At 42.5% G+C, this 26,196-nt stretch overlaps 3 protein-coding genes across 3 annotated transcripts; 1 reads left to right on the top strand and 2 right to left on the bottom strand.

Moving 5' to 3' along the window:
* Window positions 1-591: 591 nt before the first annotated feature.
* LOC128746359 (gastrula zinc finger protein XlCGF7.1-like) lies at window positions 592-3,557 on the bottom strand. Its single transcript, XM_053843413.1, has 2 exons — window positions 3,496-3,557; window positions 592-1,468 (listed from the first exon to the last, which is right to left on the bottom strand). Exons 1-2 carry the CDS (start codon window positions 3,555-3,557, stop codon window positions 592-594), a joined length of 939 nt encoding a protein of 312 aa, XP_053699388.1.
* An 11,686-nt stretch (window positions 3,558-15,243) lies between these two features.
* LOC128745334 (uncharacterized) lies at window positions 15,244-17,850 on the bottom strand. The gene is made up of 3 exons (XM_053842377.1): window positions 17,460-17,850; window positions 16,439-16,818; window positions 15,244-16,373 (listed from the first exon to the last, which is right to left on the bottom strand). Exons 1-3 carry the CDS (start codon window positions 17,753-17,755, stop codon window positions 15,463-15,465), a joined length of 1,587 nt encoding a protein of 528 aa, XP_053698352.1. The 5' UTR covers window positions 17,756-17,850; the 3' UTR covers window positions 15,244-15,462.
* Window positions 17,851-21,870: 4,020 nt separating this feature from the next.
* LOC128746358 (zinc finger protein 737-like) lies at window positions 21,871-25,732 on the top strand. Its single transcript, XM_053843412.1, has 5 exons — window positions 21,871-21,944; window positions 23,389-23,884; window positions 23,943-24,275; window positions 24,335-24,422; window positions 24,492-25,732. Exons 2-5 carry the CDS (start codon window positions 23,441-23,443, stop codon window positions 25,730-25,732), a joined length of 2,106 nt encoding a protein of 701 aa, XP_053699387.1. The 5' UTR covers window positions 21,871-21,944; window positions 23,389-23,440.
* The last annotated feature ends 464 nt before the right edge of the window (window positions 25,733-26,196 follow it).

Here is a 26,196-nt window from a genome sequence, read left to right as displayed (position 1 = left end):
TTAAATTTTGATGTGTTCTGAGCTGACCGGGGTTGATTCCTCCGGGTTCAGTCAGATAAAAATTCGTGAGATCATGCTCACTGGGAATGAGGGTCACTTCACTTGGGCGAACCAAAAAGCTCTCTTCCGAAGATGCAACCCCACTTCACTTCTGTCAGCATATGACCAACGGTCCCAGCGGGGATTGTTATCTAGGGTCTTTTTGTTGGTTACTAGCATCCCGGTTGGCACCACGAGAAGGTAGGGCTTCGGCAGCTATACCCAGTCATTCCGGAATTCCAACACTCTGAGTTTCAACTAATTTATAGGTAAAAATACTTACATAGTATGTAGTGGATAAGGATAAAGTAAAACTACAACAAGAAACAAACCAATCAAACGATTACAGTTGATTAAAAACTCCACACGTAGATAAAAACGCGTCCTTTTTCTAGTTTAAAATTGTTCCAAAGTTCACGGAACAAGTACCATCCTCTTCTAGCGCTGTCCTGCAAAATCACCTGTAAACACTGCGGAAATATAATTTAAATTGTCGTCTCTGTTATAAACTATTGTTCAAACAACATTACCTGAAAAACAATCACCTCTCAACTAGTGAATCTTCTTATGGTTCTCCAAGTAGCCCTTTCGACAGAACCGTGCACCGCACATTTCACACCGGTACGGTACGCCGGATGTGTTCAGCTTTCTGTGAGTAGTTAGACTGGCCGGCGTCTTAAACGTTGCCCCGCAGATGTCGCACTTGAACGGTCGTTCCGTGCTGTGACTGCGCACATGACTAACGAGATTATGCTGCTGTGTGAAGATCTTTCGGCAAACCGGGCATACGGTCGACTGCGGACGGCGGTCCGCATTGTGCGTTTTTAGGTGTCGTGTTAGAAGTGTATTCAAGTGAAACTCCTTACCACATGTCGGACATTTGAAGTTATTTTCTCGTAAATGAACTGCAGCTTTGTGATTTTTAAGACGGCTGGATGTGCTGAAAGCTTTGCTGCAGATGTTACACTCAAACGGTCGCTCGGCGGTGTGAGTTCTCCTGTGCACCATGAGAGCATATTTTCTGGTAAATGTACTGTTACAGACGTCACATTTGTGTGGCTCAATTTCGTGACAGCGCATATGGGCTGTGAGCGTAGTATTACGTTCGAAACCTTTTCCACAGGTCTGGCACTGAAAGTCCCTGTCATGTGTTCTCTTGTGAAGTGTGAGATTGTACTTTTTAGCAAACTTGGCATCACAAACGTCACATTTAAAAAAATCGTTGAATTTTTCACGTGTAATTATTTTCTCCTCTGATGTGCTTACGCGCTTTTGACTGATAAAGCTTAGAATGGAGCTAAACGATTGGAATGGTCGTTCGTCGCTGTGATCTTTTCTGTGCACCGAGAGTGCGCTTACGCTCTTAAATTCAGTGCTGCAGATGTTGCAAGTGTGTTTCTGCTTGTCCGCTTTAGTTTCCGCATCACTACTGTAACAATAAAAAGAAAAAGGCCAATGAATACTAGGTTTATGTTACTATATTAGATAACTATTTTATGCGAAACAGCACAGCATTTATGCACAATCAGAAGAAGAAGAAAGATGGCAGACATTTTCAAGCATATGAAACTGTCCAAGTTCGCTAAGAAATATCTAATTTGGCATGCTATTTGTACTTGTGACTTGAGAAACGACATTTTACAACGTGCAGGCCTGCAGGTAGTGCCCAAAGATAAGAACTCTCCCAACAAGCCAGAGCTCGGCCCCCAATCGTAAAGTATTAGACCATCGTCTAGCGAAACTTTAAGCAGACGCAAAATAACTATTGGAACCCATAATCAGTTTGAGGTGGCTGTACAGAATCCAACGGCAGGAGTTTAACGTAAACGTTGTCTTGAACTTTTGATCGTAACACCCTCTAAGCTCACAGCTTCTGGGGTAAGTTCCTCGTTCTCCTCTATCAGTTTAGGGTCGGGGTGGCTCGTGCTGTATCAAAACTTGACAAATGCAAGTCGATTTAAAGCTGACCGATCCGTTCCTGGTGCCTATGTGGTTCTTAGAGGCAACAGATTTCACTGGGCAGACGTCCAGCACCCTTGGGAATCTCACCAAGTAGTGCCTGAAGCTCGTGGTGTCTACGTCTTCGCCACTCTTCGCATTCCGTTTGTCCTCCACCGAAAATAGTCCGCAACACCTTTCGTTCAAATACGGCAAGCACACGTATGTCTTCCGCAAGCAAAGTTACAGTATCAAGTCCGTAGAGCACAACTGGTCTGATTAGCGTTTCGTACATCGTCAGTTTTGTGCGTTGCCATTAATAGACACTGTCTGTGGAAGAAGGTTTGGAAGATCTGCGACTGAAAGGCCCAGTTTTACCAGAGCTGTGGTACTACCAACGAACTGGGAACAGACCTCCTAAGAGTCCTAAGACAAAGCCTGTTGAACAAAGTTCCTCCATTTCCTCGGACACCGAGTACTCTTCGCCAGATCTCACTCCACCTGCTCTAACCATCTTGCTCGCTGCGCTCCAGGTCGTCTTGTTCCTGCCGGATTTGAGGCGAACACCATCTTTGCAGGGTAGTTGTCCGTCATTCTTGCAACATTCCCTGCCCATCGTATCCATCCAGCTTTAACCACCTTTTGAATTCTGGGTTCGCCATAGAGCTGTGCGAATTCATGGCTTATCCTCCGCCTCCATACTCCGTTCTCCTGTACGCCGCCGAAGATCGTTCTTAGCACTCGTCGTTCGAAAACTCCGAGCACTCGCCGGTCCTCCTCGAGCATTGTCCATGTTTAATGCCCGTAGAGAACAGCTGCATTTTGTACGGGGACTTAATCTACTCGACCGCAATTGCGTGTGAAGCCCATAGTAAGCACGACCAGAGTTGTGAAAGCATGCACCGCTCCGGTAACCGTACTAAAAAATTCCCCTCCGTTCATAAGTCACACGCTCCCGGTTTCGGTGTATTTTACCTGGTCTTGTTGGAACTAATACGATACCGCACCTCAGTGCCGATTTGTTCTTTTTGGTACAGTATTATATGTGTTCGGTGCGCTCCGGGCGGCCCCGTGCCAAAAAACGACGACGTAGGACAGACGCAAACAAAAGCTTCACTTGTGTCGTATAAGATCTGACCGATAAATTTTACTGAGCAGCAGCAGCAGCTAATATGGAACACCAACACGGCATTGTGAAAGGCACCCGCTACCGCTCATAAGTTTCTACCGTATCGCACCAAGCAGTTATTTAGGTTCTTTTACTTTGCGAGCGATAACGTGCCAGCTTACACCAGCCGGCACCTGCTACAGCACGGAGCCCGAACGTCCTGACAACTCGTGTCACGTACACCGAATGAACGAATAAGATAGAAAGCAAAGAACGAAATCATGCAAGCCGTTGTTGGTACCGTGCTCATTGGTACCTAGCCGAAGCCAAAGCTCCTCGATCGGGTTCTTGCGTTGCTGGGGAGCGTGCCAATATGTAGCAAAGCCAGTGCGTTCTATTATCAGAAGCACCCGTTGCCGTGCGTATCTGGACGGGTAGCAGGTACGCCTCCGAATCTCACGGCTGGTATCATTGTCCGCCGGTACCAGTGAGCCGAGGTAGACACTACCTCAAAGTCATCACCGTCGATCAATATACTACTGCCCAAGCGGTGTCGGTCGGCCTCGGTTCCGCTGGCCAGCAGGTATTTTGTTTTAGACGTTGTTCGGACTACTCCCTTTTAGCGATAAACTTTTTCACAGCGACGTTTTTATTACCAACTATTTATTAATTGCATTAGTTTTATATCTTTAAATTCATTTTGATTTACTTACATTTATAGTTTTCTGCTAACTTTTTTTAATCTTATCTATTCATGTTATCTTCGCGGGCTCGACAAAATCTAATAACGTGTTTAGTAAATGAATGGTTTTACGAAGTAAAACTCACCTGGTGTAGCTATAATTATCCGAAAAACTCTTTCCAGCTATCCACCAAACGGCACTTCTATTTTCAACTATATAATTTCTTCTGTTAAATTTATTCACTCTCCTTTGAAAATGTTCTCTTTAGCTTCTTTACAAATCTTTCCTAACTATATCTTTCTTCTTTTTGCTTTTATTTGTTTACTTTTCGGTCTTGACATCTATGCTGTGACACTGTTCACACTGCTGCAGTGGTATGTTGGTCGAGGTGCCTGTCGTTACCACATAGCCCCTCCTCGTAATTCTGGTGAAGTCTCCACTGCTGAGCCGGACTTACAATCTTGTATCTCTAGCACCGCAAGTTTAGTGACTGGTCTTCTGAACTCGCTTCTCGAAGCCTGCCTGATTCTGCCGTCCGCTCCTCGATAAACTTTGGATACCACCGTCTATTATCATCGGTGATGTACACTAAACCACCACATGTCAATGGCGGAGTCTCTGTAAGCCACTTGGTTCTCCGGTTGATCGAAGGTAAGTACTCAGCCACCCAGCGAGTCCACAATCGGTCTGCTAGTAGCTGCGACTGCTTGTAACGGTCTCTGAGAGCTTCAGCCTCGTTAGTTGGTCGAATGTAGTCTTCTGGATTCACTGTTCCGACGCCCCGTACGAAACGATTAGGTGTCAGTGCTGCTTCTGATCCCGGTTCAAAGGCGACGTACGTCAGAGGACGTGAATTGATCAGATCTTCAGCTTCTGCCAGTACTGTCAGGAATACTTCATCCATCATCGATCGCCCATCATCAAACACGGTCAACGCTGCCTTCACCGAACGCACTAATCTTTCCCACACTCCCCCTATGTGGGGTGCACTAGGCGGGTTAAAGTTCCAGCGTGTTCTGGAGTCGGTAAAGGTGTCTTCGCACTCGTTTTCGATCCGCTTCACAATCGCTTTGCTAGCTGCTTGAAAGTTTGTGCCGTTGTCTGAGTAGAACTCCAATGGCTTTCATGGACGGCACACAAAACGTCGTATGGCCATAAAACACGCTTCCGTTGTTAAACTATGAGCAACCTCAAGGTGTATGGGTCTCGTAGTCATGCAGGTAAACAAACTGTCGCGAACGCATTCGTCATGTTTGAACTTGAAATTTTTCAACTGAACTTTCGTTAACAAATCTAATATTGGCCTCAAGAATTGGCCTACTCGCGTGGGAAGAAAGACGCCAAGGAGCATAATTTGAAGTCGTAAAAAGGGACGTCATTTAAAGTTGTGACCAAAATACAATAAAGCTCACTTCCTGTGCACAGAACACCTGTTCTCTTAAGACATAAAATTTAAGTCATAAAATTTGGAATGTAGTTAGCTTAAACAACCGAAAGTTCACAGCTTGTTCAGAAAGGGAAAGTATGATAGATACATATCAATGAAGCAACGCTTCGGCACAATTGTTTATTCTTTCTATATTTACATTCCAATGCGTAAGACAATAGGACACCATACGAACCGTTGCTTTTCAAGAGATGGCGCTTTTCTAGTGGTAGTAAAATCAAAATTTCTCACTTATTTATGTTTACCTACCTGAAAAACAATCACTAATCATATTTTATTTGTGGTTCAGTTATTCTGTTATACTTAATTTTCATGATTTCTGCCTAATTTTGATAAAAAACAAACATTTCCTATACCTCTCCATAAGCATCTTACTACCAGTCATCCGAGAGCCCTAAAAAGCTAAAGCCCTATAAAGATACATTTATAGGGCTTTATGAAAAGTATGCTTGCGACATTTCAATTCGAAAAAATTAAATTTCGCAACATGAACGCAATAAATAAAAACAATGTTTACCAACTATTTTTTGGTTCAGGTGTCAAACGTTATATTACGATTAGCGATAAACACAAAAGAAACTGAGATGCATGAGAGAATAAGGGTGTTGATTTCAGTAAATTTATTGTCGCGCAAAATTCAGCTTTTACGGACATTCACACTATGCGCTACGAGGTAACGACATCTGTTGTATTCAACAGGGAAACATTGATAGTTTCAAGCATACTCTCACGCATGGCGCATGATGAAACACTTGCGCCAACTTCTGCTATTTATTATCAGAAACTAGAGGCGGTGTCCTATTGTAAACTTGCCGGCGCAAGGGCTAGCTCCTATGAGAAAGGATAAACGAATCAAGTTGAATGCTTATTGCTCTAGAGGAAACAGACAGAGAAGAATAATTAATTCAGGTGCGTACGCGCATATCGAGCACTCTATTCGTGGGAAAAGAAAATGTCAATAGGGCCGATTTTATGACCTATGCAGTTGCACCTTTTAGAACCATATTTGGAATTTCGGTCACGAATTTAGAAATGAATCAATGCAACCGCCTACTGTAATCGTGTCTTTCTAACTTCTTTTCTAGTTGCATAGAGATTTAGTATGCGATAACGCAACTCGCGTAGGGTATTAAATGCTAGGCGTAAATGAAAGTGAAATGAAACAGAATTTTGGGGAACCTTTAAAGCACCGTCGAAAGTTTCGTCTATCACGGACGAGTTCTGTTATCCGCAGAAGGAGCAAGCATAGAGAATTGAATTAAAGATCCCGAGGCGCCCGCGCGCCATAAACCCTCTAACCTGCGGGTGGAGGTGCAATATAGGCCCAGCAGGCTATGGGAACTTGGAACCCAGTAAATGTTGTTTTCTCTTTCACCCTCTCTGGCATGTGAGAATTCTCCAATAGGAGTTTAGGTTAGGTTAGTTTTGTAAATTTTGTATATAAACCCCACCTTTGTATTAATAAAGTCAGTCTTAATCGTAATGTTCGAATCTCGGTTAGGCTAGTTGCTAGTTAGAGTCCATAGGATCGTTGCACTGGCCCCGTAATTTTCCTGTACTCTAACAGCCGGCTGCGAAGTCTGTCGATAAAGAAGGGTAATGTCTAAAGACGGTATAAACCCATGGCTTTGCTTTGCTTAATCGTAAACTCACGACCTTCAGGTCTTATTTCTCTTTCACCAATTCCTACCTTTAGCTTGACTGCCGTAAATCCGAAAGTTTAGTCCGTCGTTTAAGACACTGTTAATTAGGTCTCTACGGAATAGCGCTAGAGAACTATTAAACGGTTTAATTTCTTGGACGACGCTCTAAACCATAATCAATCAGCAGTCAAGTAGATTACACAAGCAGATGTACAGGTTTGGCGTAACATGCGAGTGGGGAAGTGGAGCCATTCTGGGGTTTCTAGGCTGACATTTCTTTACCCTGCACCATATGCAGGCTTTCGCCATTCGCTTCATTTCTGCTCGCAAATTCTGAATATAAAAACGTTATCGTACCGACCGTTTCTGAAGAGATACGAGCTGTCCATCTGTTTCATGACGTTTCATTGGTGGAAGAAATAAACGGGAAGGCCTACCAATCGAAGTGGTTCCTGCTCGGACAGAAATAAAAAGATGTCTAAAACGCAACATTCCATCAGTTTTAGTTCCGCTGAAACGAATGGAGTACCCAGAAAGCGGAGGCTTGCCTGTGGAGGTGGGTACAATCAAATAGATTTGCAGAAGAAATAAAAACCCTGAAAAAGAATCGAGACCGAGAGCTTCCGAAACAGTACCGGTTGGAGAAGAGCAGTGAACTCTACAGCCTATCTCCATTCATCGACGAGCAAGAGACGTATTTACCTTTAACCCAATCTTTTCTGCTTTGCGCTTTAGTCTGGTCTGCTTAGTAGCAACATATTTGCGACCAATACTGTTAGCCGGGTACTATAGATACGTCAAAGCTGGTATCGGTTTTAACAACGGTCGAACAACTAGCTTAAGCAGCTAGTAATTACAACAGAGAAATAAGAAGATTCAAACGGAAAGATTGGAGGCATATGTTTGACAGCGCTTTCTAGCTCCAGAGACTGCAAGGCTTCAAAAAGTCCTCTCGGAAGATCATTCGAATGGCCTTGGGTTCCTCAAAAAGACCCATGGTCAATTTACGCAAATGAAACTCTGAAACTAAAAATGATGCAAACTCATTTTCCAGGACCGCTCTTACTCACTGCATCTTACTTTTGCACATCAAGTGCAAAATTATAATAGCATGCAAGGTGCTACAGAAGAACAAGAGGCATAAAATGAACCTACTAGGACGCTAGAAATGTTCAGTGAAGAACCTACAAAGTTAGCAAACTTAATTTTTTCATGTTCTAGAATTGAATGATGGGCTTTCGGTTCTTTCTGTCCATTCAAATCACCCGGTCCAGAATTTTTCCGGCAAGCTACAACACATTACATTTTGGTGGTTATTTTATAGCAACAAAAACATTCTTCATTGTTACAGGTGGCGATCTTAGTGAAGGTAACCACATGAACACGTGTTTGTTTACCGCTCGACGACCATGGCAACGACACTGCTAGAGATAGATCCTAGCAACCATTGAGATGGGGCGCATGCGGTGCGTTGCAAATTTTATAAGGAAAACTAATTTTTCGAGTTTTTCAATCTTTCCATTAAATTTTCCAGCTTTTGTTGCCATAAAGGTGCGTTTAAACTGGGCAATTTTTCGGTAACATGTGGAATGCAACATGTTGGATGCGGCATGTTTTTAGTTATTGCTCAATGTTGCTTCTGTTGCCACCGGAACATTTGTTATACGTGGCCATGTTGCTTGGAAACATCGGGCAACAGTTTGGAAAAAGTTGCTTGCCACATGTTGCCAATCTAAACGCACCTTAAAAAAGTATGGAGGTCTGTGCCAAGGGGAACAAACAGGGGGTTTCCGTAGCACTACGAATGCGGGTACAATTCAACAATGCTTGACAATTTGGAAGCGTTCAGCAGTTAACGAAATTTATAATTTACTGTATTGTAATAAATTCCCTAAAACATTTATATACATTTGTTTCATTTAACATTCATTTGGGTTTGAATATCCTAAATGTTTATACTCTATATATTGTTTTTATCAGTTTGTTAGAGTTTGTAGTTCCATTAAGAGTTATCAGGCAACACATACACATCACATTACATTCTAATAATTGGTGATGAGTACAGGACAGTTGCGGGGCTAATGCAGCAATCCTATCTCTATCTAGCAGCACCGCTTAGTCGAGATTCGAACATACGACGACTGGCTTGTGATCAAGGGGTGTCTCACTTTGCAATTTTGCATTAGTTTTTTACATCATTTGCATTCACTGCAAAAAATCAAGCGAGATTTTTTTGCTGCAAATTTTTTTATTGGCGGCAACAGTGGATGCAAAGCGATATTTGCAGTGATTGCAGCATTTGCAGTGAATATATCTTATATATAAAAATGGATTTCTGTCTGTCGGGATGACCAATCGGCGTGAAAATTTGCATGTAGAGGTTTATGGGGCCAGGAAAGGTTTTAGTGATGGTTAGAGACCACTTCCCCCACTAAGAGGGGGGGCTCCCACACAAATGAAACACAAATTTCTGCATAACTCGAGAACTATCAAGCAAATAGAACGAAATTTGGCATGTGGGTGTTTTTGGTGACAAGAATTTATTCTATGGTAAATTGAGACCCCCCCTCTTTAAAAGGGGAATTGTGACTCCTCTTTCCTTTAAGAGGGGGGGCTTCTTCACAAATGAAATACAAATTTCCTCATAACTCGAGAACTAATCAAGCAAACGGAATAAAATTTGGCATGTAAAAGTTTTCGAGTGCAAGAATATTTTCTATGGTGAATTAGGACCCCTCCTTACTTTAAGAGGGGGCTCCTATACAAACGAAATACAAATTTCCTCATAACTCGAGAACTAATGAAGCAAATGGAACCAAGTTTGGCACGTGGGTGATTTTGGAGACAAAAATTTTTGACGTAGGACTACGTCTTACGGCAAGTTTTGAGATAGGGTGTCATTTCAAAAAATCGAAAAATGCGAGCGTCACGAAAAATGAAAGGTTTTGAGCGCTAATAGCTCAGCGGTTTTCCAATCGATTTTCAATATTTTTACACCAATCGATTGGAAAATCTTCTAAGAATTGACCCAAATAAAGAAAAGTGTGGATTCTTGATGTTGAACTATTGAAAAATTGAAAATAATGAACCTATGTTTTACCAGAATTCTCGCTTCGTGATTGGTTGGAAGATTCTTTACGATGATCTATACCTATACTAATTTGATATCTGTGCTTGGGAAGTAAGCCAAAACAAGTGACAAAGTTTCCTCATTTCAACAAGATTTCTTAACATTGCGGTTCAACCTAGACCATTTTGATGTCCTTGCTTGGGAAGTACGCCAGAGAGAGTGACAAAGCCCCCTCGTGCCAACAGATTTCTTACGAACGCGATTGAACCTAGTCCAATTTGATGTCTGTGTTAGGGAAGTGTGCCAGAAAAATGACACAAGTTCGTTGTCCCAACAGATCGCAAATTCTTTACTGCGAGACGATTAAACCTCGGCGAATTTGATATCTGTGTTGGAAAAATGTGCTACAGCTGTAGTGTTTGGTTATAATACGACTCTGTATGAATACGCATGCTTGTCGTTTCATTAGAAGTGTAGTGAAAAGATGTTGATAAAATAGGATTGAATTGGTAAAATCCCCTCAACGTGGGAAACCATGGATAATAAAAACAATCTTCAGTTCAGTAAGGTAGCAGGAAAGCAATAGTTTGTGTTCTTGATTTTGTTGAATTGTTTTCAAATGCACAATCTTTTGAGAATTGGACGTATGCAATGTTACTACTTTGATAAATGGTACATACAACGCATGTAGCATGTATATATGTTGCATATAGCATGTATACATGAAGAATCGAATGATTACAAGCATGAATACATACTACTATCACTACAAAGAGACTTACGTAGTCCTGCGTCACCTATATATGCGGTCGTGTCTTGTACACAACCCCTCTGATTTTTTTCTATGATGAATTGGGACCCCTACCCACTTTAGGAGGGGTGCTTCTACACAAATGAAATACAAATTTCCTCATAATTAGAGAACTAATCAAGCAAATGGAACCAAATTTGGCATGCTGGAGATTTTGGAGTCTTGAATATAATATAAATTAGTTAGAGATAGTTAGAGACCTCTCACCCCTGTGGTAGGGGGATATGGACTCTCATACAAATAAAACAGAAATTTTTGCGAAACTCAAAAACTAATCGAACTCGAGAAATTCGAGACTCTTCCATAAAACATTAGTCAATAACAAGACCACAAAAACTATCTATAGTAACACTATAGATCATTCAGGACGAGACGGTCGCGAGTGCTGCCGGTGACCCGCCGTCGGAAGCGCCGCCCACTGGGGGGCTTGCAAAACTCGAGATTGTGACAAAGATCATCCGAGATTCATGATTTATGTACAACACAGGTTAATTTGTGGCAATACGAAGTTTGTCGGGTCAGCTAGTTTAATATAAATCTAGTGAGACGCCTCTAGCTTGTGATCCGTGTCAAAGCCGTATGATTAACTTTACATAAATTTTAATTATGAAGCGTATAAAAGATTGAAAACATGTTACTATAAAATTGCTCGACATTTTATCTCTCCAACGCCATATTAACAGTTGTTCCTTCAGCAGTATAGTAGCTATTCGCAATTGATTGTTTGAAATTTGTCGTTCATATGTTACACCCGGTATAGTAAACCAAGACGTAGTCCTACGTCAAAATGTTAATGATAGCGTTATTATTTGATGTAGAATTAAACGGTAGTCGGTAACATTAACGTATTTTTTCTCTTTTTGACGTAGAACTACGTCTTTCTCGAAGGTAGCTGGGATAGGGGGTCATTCCAAAGAATCTATATCAAAAAGCAGTCAGGTTTTAAGCGCTAATATCTTTCCGCGATTTCCGGATCGATTTTCCATATTTTTACACCAATCTACCGGACACTTCTTCTACGCATCGACCCAAGTAGAGAAAACTATTCCAATTTTCTTTTTCAAATCTATTTTTCAAATAGTGACAATTAACGAACAGTTTCAAGGTCGAATTCCCCAATACACATTCTTCTTGGTCGCTTTGCTTCACAGGCAGGGACGACAGTTAAATTTACCATCTGTTTATTATAATTTCGAATACTTTTTAGGAAAAATTTACAGAATCTCCTCGTCCAAACAGGCCCAAGATTGTTTACAACGATCAAACCGAGACCAATTTGATGTCTCTGCTTGGGAAGCAGGCCAGAAATAGTGACAAAGTCCCGTCGTCCCAACAACCAACAAGATTTTTTACTACCTTCTATATGTATGTTCACGTTAGCCATTTCTTTAGTTTCTTTAGAAGGGTAATGAAAAGAGAACATATTGTGTTGTGACAAGGGTGTACAACTGATACAAAGTGTTTGTTTGAAAGTTAAATTAAGAAATAGCCTTATGCATCAAGACTCGAAACGGCGCAATTCAAATCCACAAATCCAATGCATGCCATGATCTTTTTGAGCAATGATGTAAAAAACATCAACTGAAGGCTGTTTCCCTGCTGTACTTACTTGGCTGTAAACAGAGAGTTTGGAAGATACCGTAAATACAAAGTGATTGATATTTTTTCTTCTCCGCAGGGTTAAAACGATTATATTTTTTGCTCTGTTGAAAGGACAGAAGCAGAAGTTGGTTCATTTATGTGCTCTAAATACTCTCAATTTTCTCCTAGATTATAGAATCACTACATTCAGTTTCTGTTCTGTTTCTGTTTGCAGCACAAGGTGGGGCAGTTAGAGCCAAGTCTGTCCAGGGCTGAGATAAGGTGGTTGTGATAATGTTAAAAGAATCCGTGCGGATTACGCTAGCTCCATAATGTATTGGTGATTATGGATTAATGGGCGGAAGAAGAGTGACAGAACTTGGCTTGATATAATTGTGTGCTTGGTCAATATAGCATAAGATGGCTTGTACTTATCTTGTTTTCTCCTTCCTTTGTTTGTTTCCTCATCTTGTTCGTAGTCAATCCTATTAAACCTGAAGCAGGCTCCACGCCGGCCGTCCTCTTTATCGTTGTCACCAGTGTGGTCATCTGTGGCTGGTCTCTTGCCTCCCCTCACGGCAACATTATTGTTGCCGTGAGAAGAAGCGATAGAGATCAGGCAGAAAAGAAAAGAAAAGAAAAGAAAAGAGGAATTTTTTAGTCAACATGTTGATTGCAATTTTCAAGTTAGTAATATCACGAGAATTCTATGTCTGTCCATCACTTATGCTACTACCGACTAACTACTCGCTAGGCTGGACGCTACTCATCTCCCAAATACCCATGTCATCACGATTGACCCAGCGCTGTTCAACAACCTATGGTCATTAAAAGCCACAGCCGCTTCTTTATCTACCATCTTTGCAGTATTGTAGCTGTTGGCGTAAATTTTCGAATATTTTGTGCGGAATATTATTCAAGAGCAATATTATCGCTCAGAACTATCGAAAAACTACTTGAACTTCCGAAAAATAGAGCAGATGCGATATAATGGGGACTGGTACTCGCTCGTATTATTCCCGGTGGCATTAATTGCATATTTGTAGCGGTAGTCAACCGATTTGTCGGTATGCTCTTCAGACCGTGGTCAATTGAAATGATTCTGTAACTAAGAAGGGATGAGGTGGATCAAAAAGAACTTCACTTGGAGATATGTATATATGCCGTGTTAGGTCTTAAGTGCAAGCTGTCACTAAAGCAAGACTTAATAAGATGTTAACGACGTTGATAATTCTGTGAGGATGGTATTGAATCGAAAAAAAAAATCCTCATACCACGGCCATATATTATGTACTATGACCCCATTTTAGGAAGTGGAAATGATTGAGGACAGCCCTTCGCTATCGCTTGAATCAGCCAGAGAATCGAATACCTGTTTTTACTTGAAGAAGTTTTAGCTCTAAAAAGATTTAGTTAGAAATGGAATTTCAGTTGAAGTCTGCCAGCATTGGGCAATGGACAGAACAAGATATATATCGAGGCTATAAATCTTTTCGAGTGATCCACTAAGTCCGACCGCGACGACAGCCGCAAGAATGGAGAGGAGCAGGCCGCCGGTGAGTTGCCACCGTTCGACTTGATGGACTCTCCGACAGAGGCTCATCAGCATTAGGAAGGCCCTTGGGAGACAAACAGCGTCATACATGATCATTTTATGTTGTTAGTTGAATACCGTTAACGCGGTTAGTCACAAGACATGCAAATCATTCTAAGAAAGAAAAAAAAACATATAATTACATCCAAAACAATACAATAGAGGTGACAGTAACAGCAACGATAGCAATATTAGTAATAATAGTAATAGCATAGGAAACTGATACAGGAAACACAGCTACTGACTATAACTTCCTGCCCATTAATAATTGTAATTTGGCAGCATAGGTATAAGAATAATTGCCGACTCATCATAGAACACTCAAACATATATTCATTCGTACCTATACACCCATGCACACTCATACATGCATACACATGTATACATGTACGTGTGTGTATATTTTCAGTGCTGTGCTGTCCATAATCGCATAACAGCCACAAATTCTATGGCAATCTCATAGAAAATGTCTCGATTACGCAAATAAAGACATCACATCATTTTTGAACACTCGTTCGTTCTAACTAGCGATACATTTTAATTTTCATGAGTAAGTCAAAATCTCATGAATGGTGGGTAGGATTTGGTTTCAGTTTTCTAGAGAAATTTCTGTGCATACCAGCAATTCATCTAGGGAACTGAGTAAGCCCTCCCGGTGCTTCGGCCCAAACGGATTGAATTTAAAATCAAATCCGTTCGATTTCGCTCCATTCCGCTTTACGAGACACATGCTACACAAAAAGCTAAATTATGCAATACTACATACTACACATATATCCAACTTAATCTATAAACATTCTACATGCGGAACTAAGAATTTTTAGGTCGTTTGGCCGAAGTACTCGTCAAACCACCTACCCATGGGAGGGAGAATCACTACATTCAGTTGGGTACAATTACATATTATTTATTTATTGAATGTGAACTATGCCAAGCACTGGAAACGCAGCTATAGTTTGATTCAAAACATGACGGACAATGCATCATAACAGAGCTTGCATTAAATTTATTAAAATTAGGCAATAATTGGAAAACCACAAGCTAGAGTGTCTTGAGCCACGACTGTAGTACCAATATTAATCACTTATATATCTCGACACACCAGCTGGTACTCACAAAACAGCTAAGCCCCTCAACCTAGTAGAGGAAAGATCGGGCACTTTGCTATTTAGTGATGAAAAGGTCAAACATAGCATTAAGTAAACAATCGCGTCGGTATAATATTTATTTATTTATGCAATACCTTTATGAAACGTATGCGAAAGTATACTGAAATTCTCTCGATGAAAAAAAAATCATAATCACAAGATTTAAATACATATAGTTTTGTTTGGACCGGACCGTTTTGGCTAATTTGCGGTCAATATGTGTTCATTTCATTAATAGAACTGCTCCTTCAGCAGAGCATCTATGAGTCATTAAATTAATTTACAATGACCCTGTTGGGTGTTTTTCGAAGGAGATGCATTCTTATGTCCCTGTAAATACAGGCTCATGCTTCACGTTTCGAATTAAGCCTAATTAAAATCTAGAGTCACGCTAATGATGTTACTTTAAAAAAGTTTGAAAATGATCTCCATTCAACTCCGAATCAGTCACGCAACGACTGTAGTCGATTGCGTTCTCATCGAAGGGATAAAGCCCACTGTTTCGAAATCCGGATTGCACCACGGATGGTGTTATACTGCACTGAATGGTCTTCTGAAGAGCACCTCCAAATTGCTCTACCGTAAAGAATGTTTCCCCGTTTTTCATCTTCCAATCAGCGATCACAGTAGGCCATTGATTTTTCAACGGGTTGAATATGGCTACATCACATGACTGCAGCAGGCGGGAAGCATTCGGAAATAGGGCAATTAAAATTATTCCCAGCGCGGCGCACGCTACGGCCGCATCGATTCCCGTCGGAGAGCTATGGCCATCTAGAAAACAAATCACCGGCAGTGGAACATTTCGTGCAATCAGTTCAGGATGCAGTGTGTTGTGAACGTAGGCGATGAAATTTTCCGAATCCATCCAGCCTCTAGCCGACTTTCCTAGGCTCCAATCATCCGGAAAAGATTGTAATAGATTTTTCGTCAACCGCCTGAAGGGAACGGTTACGGCCGATGGAAACATGTGTCCATCGGCACTGAACGTAAATAATACTGTTACATTTTTCGTTGGGTCTGCTGTTTCTTGAACTAAGCACTCGTTGCGAGTCACTTTTTCCACCAGCACCTCTTTCGTGGCATGACTGCACTCGAAGGACGTTTCTGCAGCGCTGAGGATTCGTCGTGGGTCTATTAGAATATCACTTAACTGTTTCTCTTCTAGGTAGCTTGCTGTGCCTTTAAACCAGCTGACAATGTCCTGCTTTGAGACGTGAGCAGCAGCGCGTGCTACAGCATCCGGCTTCCGAATGAACTGTCGTGCTTCGTCAGAACAGCGTTTCATGAACGACTCGAGCCAGGTATAACCTAAAATAAATAATTCAATGATTATTACATGCTTGCTTTTGTTACTGACCGTCCGTCAAGCATACTCGGTAGGTTATCCTTGAATGGCGTTTTGCGTCCGGCGCTATCCAGAAAGGCTTTAACCGTGCTGAACAGGGCCCGCGGCGTGCAGGGGAAACCTCGCTTTGCCGTCTCGTGCAACCAAGCGGAAATTTTCTGCTCCTCCTCACTGGACAGCACAGTGGTCGGACCGTAGCGGCTCTTGCCTGTGGATTCTTTTTTCAGCCGGAAGTAAATTGTCGTCTTTGGGATTCCATACTTTGCCGCAGCTTGCGTTAGAGACATTATCTTATCCCGTACAGCCACCACGCTCGTTTCGAGATCACGTTCCGAGTAGGCCTTCTTTTTCTTTTTTCCAGCAGTCGGTTGGTCCGGCGGCGGGTGATTACCGGTGGATTCACAGTCACTGTCAGGTGTAAGACAAAACAAACCGCTTTGCTGCAGTACTGTACCCGAATGTTGCCGAAAGTTTTTACATAAATAAATATTTTCTATAACATTAAATGGCTGGTTTGTGCCGACATTTCGCACACAAAACAGTAGTTAAATAAAATCTCCTTCATTGATTCGGTAATGAGTGGATGGATAGTGGATATTATTATTCAACGTAATCAAATAAAAAATTGTGCTCTCGTGTAGTAAGCATAAGCAGGCTGTGAACCATTTGAACCATGCTTTCCCTTACGAAAATAACCACTGGCTTGTCAAAATTTAACTGAGTCATCTCAGCAAACGGTTCGCAGCCTTAACTAGTTTCTCAGTACATTTTGATATAGATAAAGGAGTAATTATTTCATTTAGTTTTGCTACTAATATAGAATTCATAAAATATTCACTCTTTTACCCATATTTGAGATCTCTTTTGTTTTCATTATTTGAATGAGAGTTCCATTTTTTCTTTGAAAGTAAGTACCTATTTGAGAAAATTCAAACGAGTGCGTTGTAATCAACTGCCTTTGGTGATTAACTTTGAACAATCTCAACAGTTAACAATATTGGTATTGGTACTTATGAATCATACAACTAACAATAAGATTATGAATTTACCTTGCACTGGAATTTGCAACTTTCCCATTAGCGTCAGTTACAGTTGCAGGCCCCATCTCAGATGCTTCAGTTTTACCGACTTCAATACCGTCTTTTGCCGATTCTTGCTTTACAACACCGGAACAGTCCGGTGATTCATCAACGGTGCTGGGTTGTTCATCTTCGTTCGCTTCCAAAGTGTCGTTTATCATAAGTTCTTCTACTTTTATCGCCGGGGGCTCGTCTTCCGCCTTTACTGGTAAAGCCGAAGGGGGATCTGTTTGCTCCTTTACCGCAGAGGTTTCTTCCGTTTCCATTATGAGCACTGCGTTTGTAAACTGAAGAAAATATCTTAATTCGCGAAAACACGACAAAATTTCCGAATTTTTCTCTTGTATTGAAGCCTCTGAAGCGGTGTTTTCGTCTTTTCGTGAACAAAGTGATTAAAACGATTAAAACTTTTGAAGCGAAGCGCACGGATGAAAACAAACACAAATATCTACACGCTTGCTTAGATTTACTCTACATCTGCGTAAAATGCGATGTGAAGTAGTAGTAGAGTAGACATTATAGATTTACATTTAGGGGATGAGCGGGAAAGACGACCACGTGATATTTCATAAACAACATTTTTTTGAAGCAAATATTGTCAATTGCAAGGAAAATTGTACCATCCAAAGTGCGATATGGCTGAATAATGCGTACCGTCGGTGCCTCGTGCACGTGTAAAAATTAAATAGACCCCACAGCTTGCCCCACAGTGGTTCATATAGCCTCTGATTCAGCAATTCCTATTCCTACCTCTTCCTGGTACCAGCTGGGATACGAGCAACTTTGGTGGAAATCGGATAACCAACCCCGGTGGAAGCCAAGGTCGTATGCCGACAGGAAAGGAGGGCTCTTTCGAGCTTCGTTGGACCTCCGGCGAAACAGGGGGTCAGTGTAGCAGGCTTTGCAAGCCGTCACCACGAAAAATACTAAAGCATGGAACGAAGAACAAGGAAATTCTTACTGGAACAATCGGAATAGACCCACGCGACGAAAAAGGACTACGGATTGGAAACTCGGGACGTGGAACTGCCGATCTCTCAACTTCCAAGGGAGCACTCGAGTGCTCTCCGACGTGTTGAAGTGCAGCAAGTTCGACGTCGTAGCGCTGCATGTGTGCTGGAAGAGCCGTTGAACTACGTACGTACGTACGTTCAGAGATGGACATACCATCTACCAGAGCTGCGGCAACACACACGAGCTGGGTATAGCTTTCATAGTGATGGGCAAGATGCAGAAACGGGTAATTGAGTGGTGGCCAATCAATTCTCGAATGTGCAGGTTGAGAATCAAGGGCCAATTCTTCAATATAAGCATCATCAACGTGCACAGCCCTCATCTCAAAAGTACCGATGACGACAAGGATGAATTCTACGCGCAAGTTGGAGAGTGTATACGACCGCTGCCCAAAACATGATATCAAGACCGTCATCGGAGATTTCAATGCTCAGGTCGGCCAGGAGAAGGAATACAAACCGGTGATTGGAAGATTCAGTGCACACCAGCGGACCAATGAAATGGGCCTAAGACTTATCGACTTTGCCGCCTCCAAGAGTATGGCCGTACGTAGTACCTTTTTCCAGCACAAAATCCATCACAAGTACAACTGGAGGTCACCAAATCAGACAGAATCACAGATCGACCACGTTTTGATCAACAGTCGGCACTTCTCAGACATTATCGACGTCAGATCCTATCGAAGCGCCACTAGTGATGGTTAAGATGCGCCCAAGACTCTCCGTTGTGAACAACATTCGGTACCGACGCCAGCCTCGGTTAGATCTCGCGTGGCTGAAGCAGCCAGACGTCACCGCAAACTACGCGCATTCACTCGAAGAGGACGAGCTAGATGAAGTCCCTCTCGAGGACAGCTGGAACACTATCAAAACAGCCATCAGCAGTGTAGCGGAGAGCTCCATCGGGCATGTAGCCCGGAATCAGACGAACGATTGATTCGACGATGAATGTAGGAGGGTGATGGATGAGAACATTGCGCGGGCGGCCAAGATGCGCAGTGCCACACGTCAGAACGTGGAAAGACACAAACAGAAGAAGATGCAGCGAAACCAAATCTTTCGGGAGAAAAAGCGCTACCTGGAAGAGCAGGAATATGCAGAGTTGGAGCGGCTGCATCGTTCTCAGGAAACGCGAAAGTTCTACCAGAAACTGAACGGATCTCGCAAAGGCTTTGTGCCGCGAGCCGAAATGTGTCGGGATAAGACTGGCAGTATTCTGACGGACGATCGTGTGGTGACGGATAGGTGGAAGCAGCACATCGACGAACACCTGAATGGCGCCCAGGCGGAAAACCATGGCGGCGGGGAAAGCGATTTCGACGGTTCAGCAAACGGGGAAGCGGTGCTAGCCCCAACGATAGGCGAAGTTAAGGAGGCCATCATGCAGCTAAAGAACAACAAGTCAGCTGGAAAAGATGGCATCGGAGCGGAGCTTATTAAAATGGGACCAGAAAAGCTGGCCGTTTGTCTGCCCCGACTAATTGTTAGAATTTGGGATACGGAACAGCTACCGGAGCAGTGGAAAGATGGGGTTATCTGCCCGATCTACAAAAAGGGCGACAAGTTGGACTGTGAGAACTATCGAGCGATCACCGTTCTCAATACCGCTTATGAAGTGCTATCCCAAATCATTTTCCGCCGTCTATCACCAATTGCGAATAGATTTGTGGGAACTTATCAAGCCGGCTTCGTCGAAGGTCGGTCTACAACAGAAATATTTACACTGCGGCAAATCCTCCAAAAGGGCCGTGAATACAGAGTTCCCACGCATCATTTATTCGTTGACTTCAAAGCCGCATATGATACCATCGACCGGAAAGAGCTATGGAAAATCATGAACGAGAACAGCTTCCCCAGGAAGCTCATCAAACTGATTAAATCTACGATGGATGGTACACAGTGCTGTGTTCGGATTTCGGGTGGATTGTCAAGTTCATTCGAATCACACAGAGGGCTTCGTCAAGGTGATGGTCTTTCATGCCTGCTGTTCAACATAGCGCTACAAGGTGTTATGAACCGAGCGGATATCAACACGCGGGGCACAATATTCAACAAATCTAGTTAGTTCGTCTGCTTTGCCGATGACATGGATATTATCGGCAGAACATCTGTGGCTGACTAAAGCGCGAAGCAGAAAAGGTTGGGTTAAAGGTAAATACGTCTAAAACAAAGTACATGCTGGCCAGCGGAACCGAGGCCGAACGACACCGCTTGGGCAGTAGTATATTGATCGACGGCGATGAGTTTGAGGTAGTCGATGAATTTGTCTACCTTGGTTCACTGGTAACGGCGGACAATGATACCAGCCGTGAGATTCGGAGGCGTATTATCAGCGGAAGTCGTGCTTACTATGGGCTCCACAAGCAATTGCGGTCGAGCAGACCAAGTCCCCGTACAAAGTGCACCCTGTACAAGACGCTTATTAGACCGGTTGTTCTCTACGGGCATGAAACATGGACAATGCTCGAGGAGACCTGCGAGTGCTCGGAGTCTTCGAACGACGAGTGCTAAGAACGATTTTCGGCGGCGTACAGGAGAACGGAGTATGAAGGCGGAGGATGAACCATGAACTCGCACAGCTCTATGGCGAACCCAGTATCCAGAAGGTAGCTAAAGCTGGACGGATACGATGGGCAGGGCATGTTGCAAGAATGCCGGACAACTACCCTGCAAAGATGGTGTTCGCCTCAAATCCGGTAGTAACAAGACGACCAGGAGCGCAGCGAGCAAGATGTTTAGACCAGGTGGAGCGAGATCTGGCGGAGAGTACTCGGTATCCGAGGAATTGGAGAGCTAAGAAAATTTGGTAGAAGTTTGTAAGGGTGTTAACTTAAGCAGACTTAAAGTAGATTGAAAGCTGTGAGCCTAATGAAAGCTTCCACTCTACATTTTAACACCTTTAAGCAGCCGTAAAACGGTTTGATGTTTATGGCTGTTTAGAAGCAGATTGTTTAGCAGAAAAATCCGCTATTAAACTTTTCTATCAGCTTTTGAGAGAGAACTGGTTTGAAAAACTTAAAGTAGCTTGAACATCGCTTGTTTAAACACCATTTGAGTGCTTACTTTATGCAGCTTTGATCGCCTTAAACCAACCCGTAAACAGCCATTGCTCTTGCAATTCAGCTACCGTTGTTACCGAGGTTGTTACTTGGGTTGGACTGTTTGAGAGAAAAACACGGAAGTTTGAGTTTTATTAGTTTTCTGTGTCCTTTTAAGATTTTAATTTCATTAAAGAGTTATTCTACTTTAGCGTGTACTTGAAATTTTGATTGCATATAGCAACAAATAAACAATAATTATTTTTGTTTGATTTTCTCAATGATTATTGGTTATCATGTTTAGAACAGGACCGTTCGTCTAGGTATAGATAAATATTTAAGTATAGAAGTGAATAGTGAAATTTGTTTTTTCCTTCATATGTAATGCTGTGATGCTTTGAAAGGTACGCAAATGCGTAGAAAACCAAACATTTGCTTAGGGCCAATCAATCGTTTTTATTTTATCTGCATCAACGTGAATTGTGTTTCGTCCGGGTATAGGACATGGAACTCGAAATGGAAAAATTAATTTCCATAAAGACAGAGCAGCTCACTCCAGCAGAGGAGGAAGAAGAGCCCATTGCGATTAAAGTTGAAGAATTAATAATTACTGATGCTTTTAGTGGGGAAGAGACTGAACCGCCCAATAGAGATAATAGTTTTGTGAAACAAGAACCGACGGGGATGGATGCCTTGCTTGAAGTCGGTACACCGGTAGAATCAACTCCGGCGGTTCATGGCAAAAGTGCGGCTCCGAATTGCAGGTAAATTTTTGATACTCTTGTAACAGTGCCGATACCTACTTTATTCAGTTATTTGAATACGTATAATATAAATTTGCTCCTGAGCATATTAATATGATGATCCATGCACAGTGGGTCGCAATCGAAGCAAGCGGGAGCAAATCTCTAGACCTTTGGGAATGTGCCACTTGACGTCCTCGGTTAAGTGTTTCTGTTTTATTTCAGCTTCAATTTGACGATAGAAATTAGTTTCATTCGCATATCTAGGCGAAACTGCGACACTAACTTAAAAAACCAAAAAATATAAATTTTATTATCGCCGGATATTTACTCATCTTTGGGGTATTATATACGAAAGCTCTCAAATCCGTTCAACCTCTCGAAGGATTGGATTGAACTTTGTAACTTATTAGATCATGCTGAAGCTGAGGGGAAGAGAATTGACTCGACTGGCAAGAGCCTTCGACTTCCTTTTATAGAAATGCTGATGCATTTCAAATTCGATTGTCGGTTGACGAGCTCGTACCCGAAAAGCTTCGGGATTTTTGCCACTTCCGGCATTAGCAGATCTTTCCGCCAGTCTTTCGACCGCTCCCGCAACTGTAAAGCTGTAAAGCTTTTTTTATTTGGTCATTGAAATAAAAAAATTAATAAAAAACCAACATTCCTTCTTCTTACCAAATCTACTTCGTTTTCCTTGATTTCAGATCCGTTCATTGTTCTATGATGTTCGCCGCAAATCGTCTCTTTTTTTTGGAATGCGCCTTCAGCAACGCTCCGACAGCAATGTGCAAACAAATTCAAATTTGAACGTTGAACGTTAGAAAAATTCTCAAAATGGTTCTTTTCTATCCTTCGGACCATACATTCCCCTTTCGTTTTAAAGAAGTAGAACCACGTTTTGCTTTACTTTTGAAAAACTTACATATTATATACATTTCAATTGAGTTTGTCAATTCCGGCATTTTCTCAAAGTATCCAGAGTAATAATTTGGGTTTTATTAGACATTTATGAAGGTTTCTATGGCCCCATTTGGTCATGGAAACCGCAACAAGCGTGCAATAAAACTCAAATTGTTACTTTCGATATGTACCGTACTAACAGCAGCAAAAGTTCTTCGTTTTGTTCTCACAATCGATCATCAAGCAGCAAAAGGATGGAGGATTTAGCCGAAAATTACAACAATAACAGCGTCGATGAATCGACGGAGACTGTAGAGCAAACTCAGAGGAAGAAACGTGACCGAACCATTTCGCACGAATGGTCCGAGGATGAAATCACTGCCCTGATACAGGCCGTCAAAAGTAAACCCGAACTGTGGAAGGCAAGCCATCCGTCGTACAAGGATCGGGCGAAAAAGGATGCGGCTTGGCGCGATATCGAACAAAACGTGTTCGGCAGCCGTATTAAACCGGCCGAAATTACGATTAAATGGAACAGTCTGCGCGTTCAGTATAACATGTATGTGTCTAAATACAAATCGAAACCTTCGGTTTCTGGTCGTGGCCCCGTAATAAAGTGGAGATACTTTCATGCCATTAATTTTATCGGTATGAACAATGGTTCGTTCAGAAAACCAACCATTCCCGATTTACCGGCGGTAAGTTTTATTCAATAACTAAGCGTCCTATTTTAATTTTATATTTTTTCGGACGTAGGTTTCGACGATCAGCGAATCATTAACATCGCCCGAGCAAACCGTTTCGAGCGTTCGTCAGCCAGCGCCCGCGTCAAGTACGAACAGAAAACTACATCAATCGCCTTTAAGAGCGGAGAGATTGAGAAAACCATCGGATTCTGATCGCGACAATAATGGTCGGGTTCGCGAAGGAATTCAGTCGTTGGTTGAACACTTCAGTGAAACCAGGAACGACGAATTCAGTATTTTCGGACAGTTTGTTGCTTCCGAAGTGAAGCGACTTCCGAACGATTTACAACGCCAGCAGTTGAAAAGAATAATTATGCGTGCAATTATCGATTTTAACGAAGATGTATGTGTATGAGGACCGGGTTTAATGTTGTTCAGATAATGTTTATACATCTGTTTCAGGTTGAGCAACAGATCCTGGCGGCTGGTGCTGAGCATTTAAGTCAAATCTTCGCCGTTGATGAACGAAACGAATCAAAAAATTTTAATAGTTAATAGTTAACTCGTACCCAAGTTTGTGTCTTTGAAATTTTTTTTGATGACTTGTCCCGCAGTACAGAACTTTATAATAAAAATGATGCAGTTCGTATTTTCCTCACAATCTATCGGTTACTTTTCTTCCGTTCCAGTGACGGTGCGAGCGCTTTGGACAACAACCGCGGGAATGGTGACCAGTCGACTCACATTTGCGACATCTGCGGCAAAGAATATAAGAAAAAACGCTCCCTTATGGTCCACAGAACAATCCACCTCAATCAGCAACCGTTCGAGTGCGAACTTTGTGGCAAAGGTTTCATCAGTGCCACCCGACTTGATTACCATAAAGCGAAACATACGCAGGAGAAAAACTTTCACTGTAAAATTTGTGATAAATACTTCGCGCTGCGAATTCAACTTCACCTTCACCTGAAGCTGCACAGTACGGATCGCCCACACAAATGTCCCATTTGTGGGAAAGGCTTCAGAGTTCGATCCGAGCTGACGGGCCATATCCGGTTTCACACCGTTGAGCAACGAGTTAAATGCGACATCTGCGGTGCATCGTTCAAGTCTTTCGCTAATCTATACGCACACATGAAAATCCACGATTCCGCCGAATCAGGAGCGTTCCAATGCGATATCTGCAATGCACGGTTCGCTAAGCCGGCCAACCTCACCATTCACAGGAAAATACATGGTACGAATCCTCCGAACAAGTGCCTGATTTGCGGAAAGATATTCACCACTAATCATTTGCTCGTAAGTCACATGCTCCAGCATAAAGATGAGCTGCTCTCGAAGCGCACGCACGTTTGTGAGTTGTGCAACGAAAGATTAGTTTCCAAGGCGGCCCTCAGAAGCCACCACAAGAGAATTCATACCGGTAAACGACGCAATGAATCCGGCCCCGGCCGTAAACTTGAAAATCACAAAACCTCAGCTCAAACACAGAAAAAGAAATTCCGATGCGAAATATGTGGAAAAGACTACTGCTCAAGTGACTATCTGGCGATCCACACCAAAATGCATGACACCACCGAGCAACATAATAAACACGAATGCCTAATCTGCGGCAAAGGGTTCCTCTTTAACCATATGCTCGTGAAGCACATGCTGTGTCACAACGATCGGCGACCGTTCCAGTGCGAACTGTGCGGTGCAGCCTTCAAAACAGCTAGCATTTTACGCACGCACAGCAAAGTCCACTCCGCGTCCGCGGACGTGCCGAAACCGTTCAAATGTGACACGTGCGGTGCACAGTTCCGCCAAAAGTGTAGCCTTACCGTTCATAAGAGAAACCACGAGTATAGCTTAAGTTAGTGAGAATAGATTTTTTATCAACCGAAAGTAGTTTCTTATATGACGATTGTTTATATCCTTAATTGTGAACGTAGCCCATTGGTCAAACTTTTTTCCAAACGCGCCACATCGTCCATTGCAAAAGACTAGCTGTTTTCCGTTTTCAGTCAAACTCCTTTCCGACGCTTGTAGTTCCATGTGGTTGGAATCTATCCTAACAAGCTGACGAGTACGATCACCCTTCCGAGATAAAAGACGTCGACGCTCATGATTCACCTTCGTACAGATTCATAGGCCTAGCCTAGGTAAACTACTGGAGAGGTTCATTCTGAGCTGGTTGACGAACTGGTTGGAGGTTGCAAGATCCAGAAAAATTACTTCGACAATCGGTGATTTTTGCGGATGGGAACCCTACCCCACGCCGATCAACGTTGGCGAAAATGAGCGTTGGTGTGCTTGTTGCAAGAAGATGGTCACAGAGTGCT

Source organism: Sabethes cyaneus, chromosome 1 (genome assembly GCF_943734655.1).
Source record: "Sabethes cyaneus chromosome 1, idSabCyanKW18_F2, whole genome shotgun sequence".
Taxonomy (NCBI): domain Eukaryota; kingdom Metazoa; phylum Arthropoda; class Insecta; order Diptera; family Culicidae; genus Sabethes; species Sabethes cyaneus.
The sequence above is the reverse complement of the archived record's forward strand: the minus strand, read 5'-3'. Positions and strand labels throughout refer to the sequence as shown.

Coding starts and splice junctions, on each gene's coding strand:
- LOC128746359 (XM_053843413.1), bottom strand. CDS start 3,557: ATGATACCAGCCGTGAGATTCGGAGGCGTACCTGCTACCCGTCCAGAT. Junction 1,469..3,495: donor CCAGATACGCACGGCAACGG/GTGCTTCTGATA, acceptor TTATTGTTACAG/TAGTGATGCGGAAACTAAAG.
- LOC128746358 (XM_053843412.1), top strand. CDS start 23,441: ATGGAGGATTTAGCCGAAAATTACAACAATAACAGCGTCGATGAATCG. Junction 23,885..23,942: donor CCATTCCCGATTTACCGGCG/GTAAGTTTTATT, acceptor TTTCGGACGTAG/GTTTCGACGATCAGCGAATC. Junction 24,276..24,334: donor TTATCGATTTTAACGAAGAT/GTATGTGTATGA, acceptor CATCTGTTTCAG/GTTGAGCAACAGATCCTGGC.
- LOC128745334 (XM_053842377.1), bottom strand. CDS start 17,755: ATGGAAACGGAAGAAACCTCTGCGGTAAAGGAGCAAACAGATCCCCCT. Junction 16,819..17,459: donor GTTGCAAATTCCAGTGCAAG/GTAAATTCATAA, acceptor TACACCTGACAG/TGACTGTGAATCCACCGGTA. Junction 16,374..16,438: donor ATTCAAGGATAACCTACCGA/GTATGCTTGACG, acceptor TATTTATTTTAG/GTTATACCTGGCTCGAGTCG.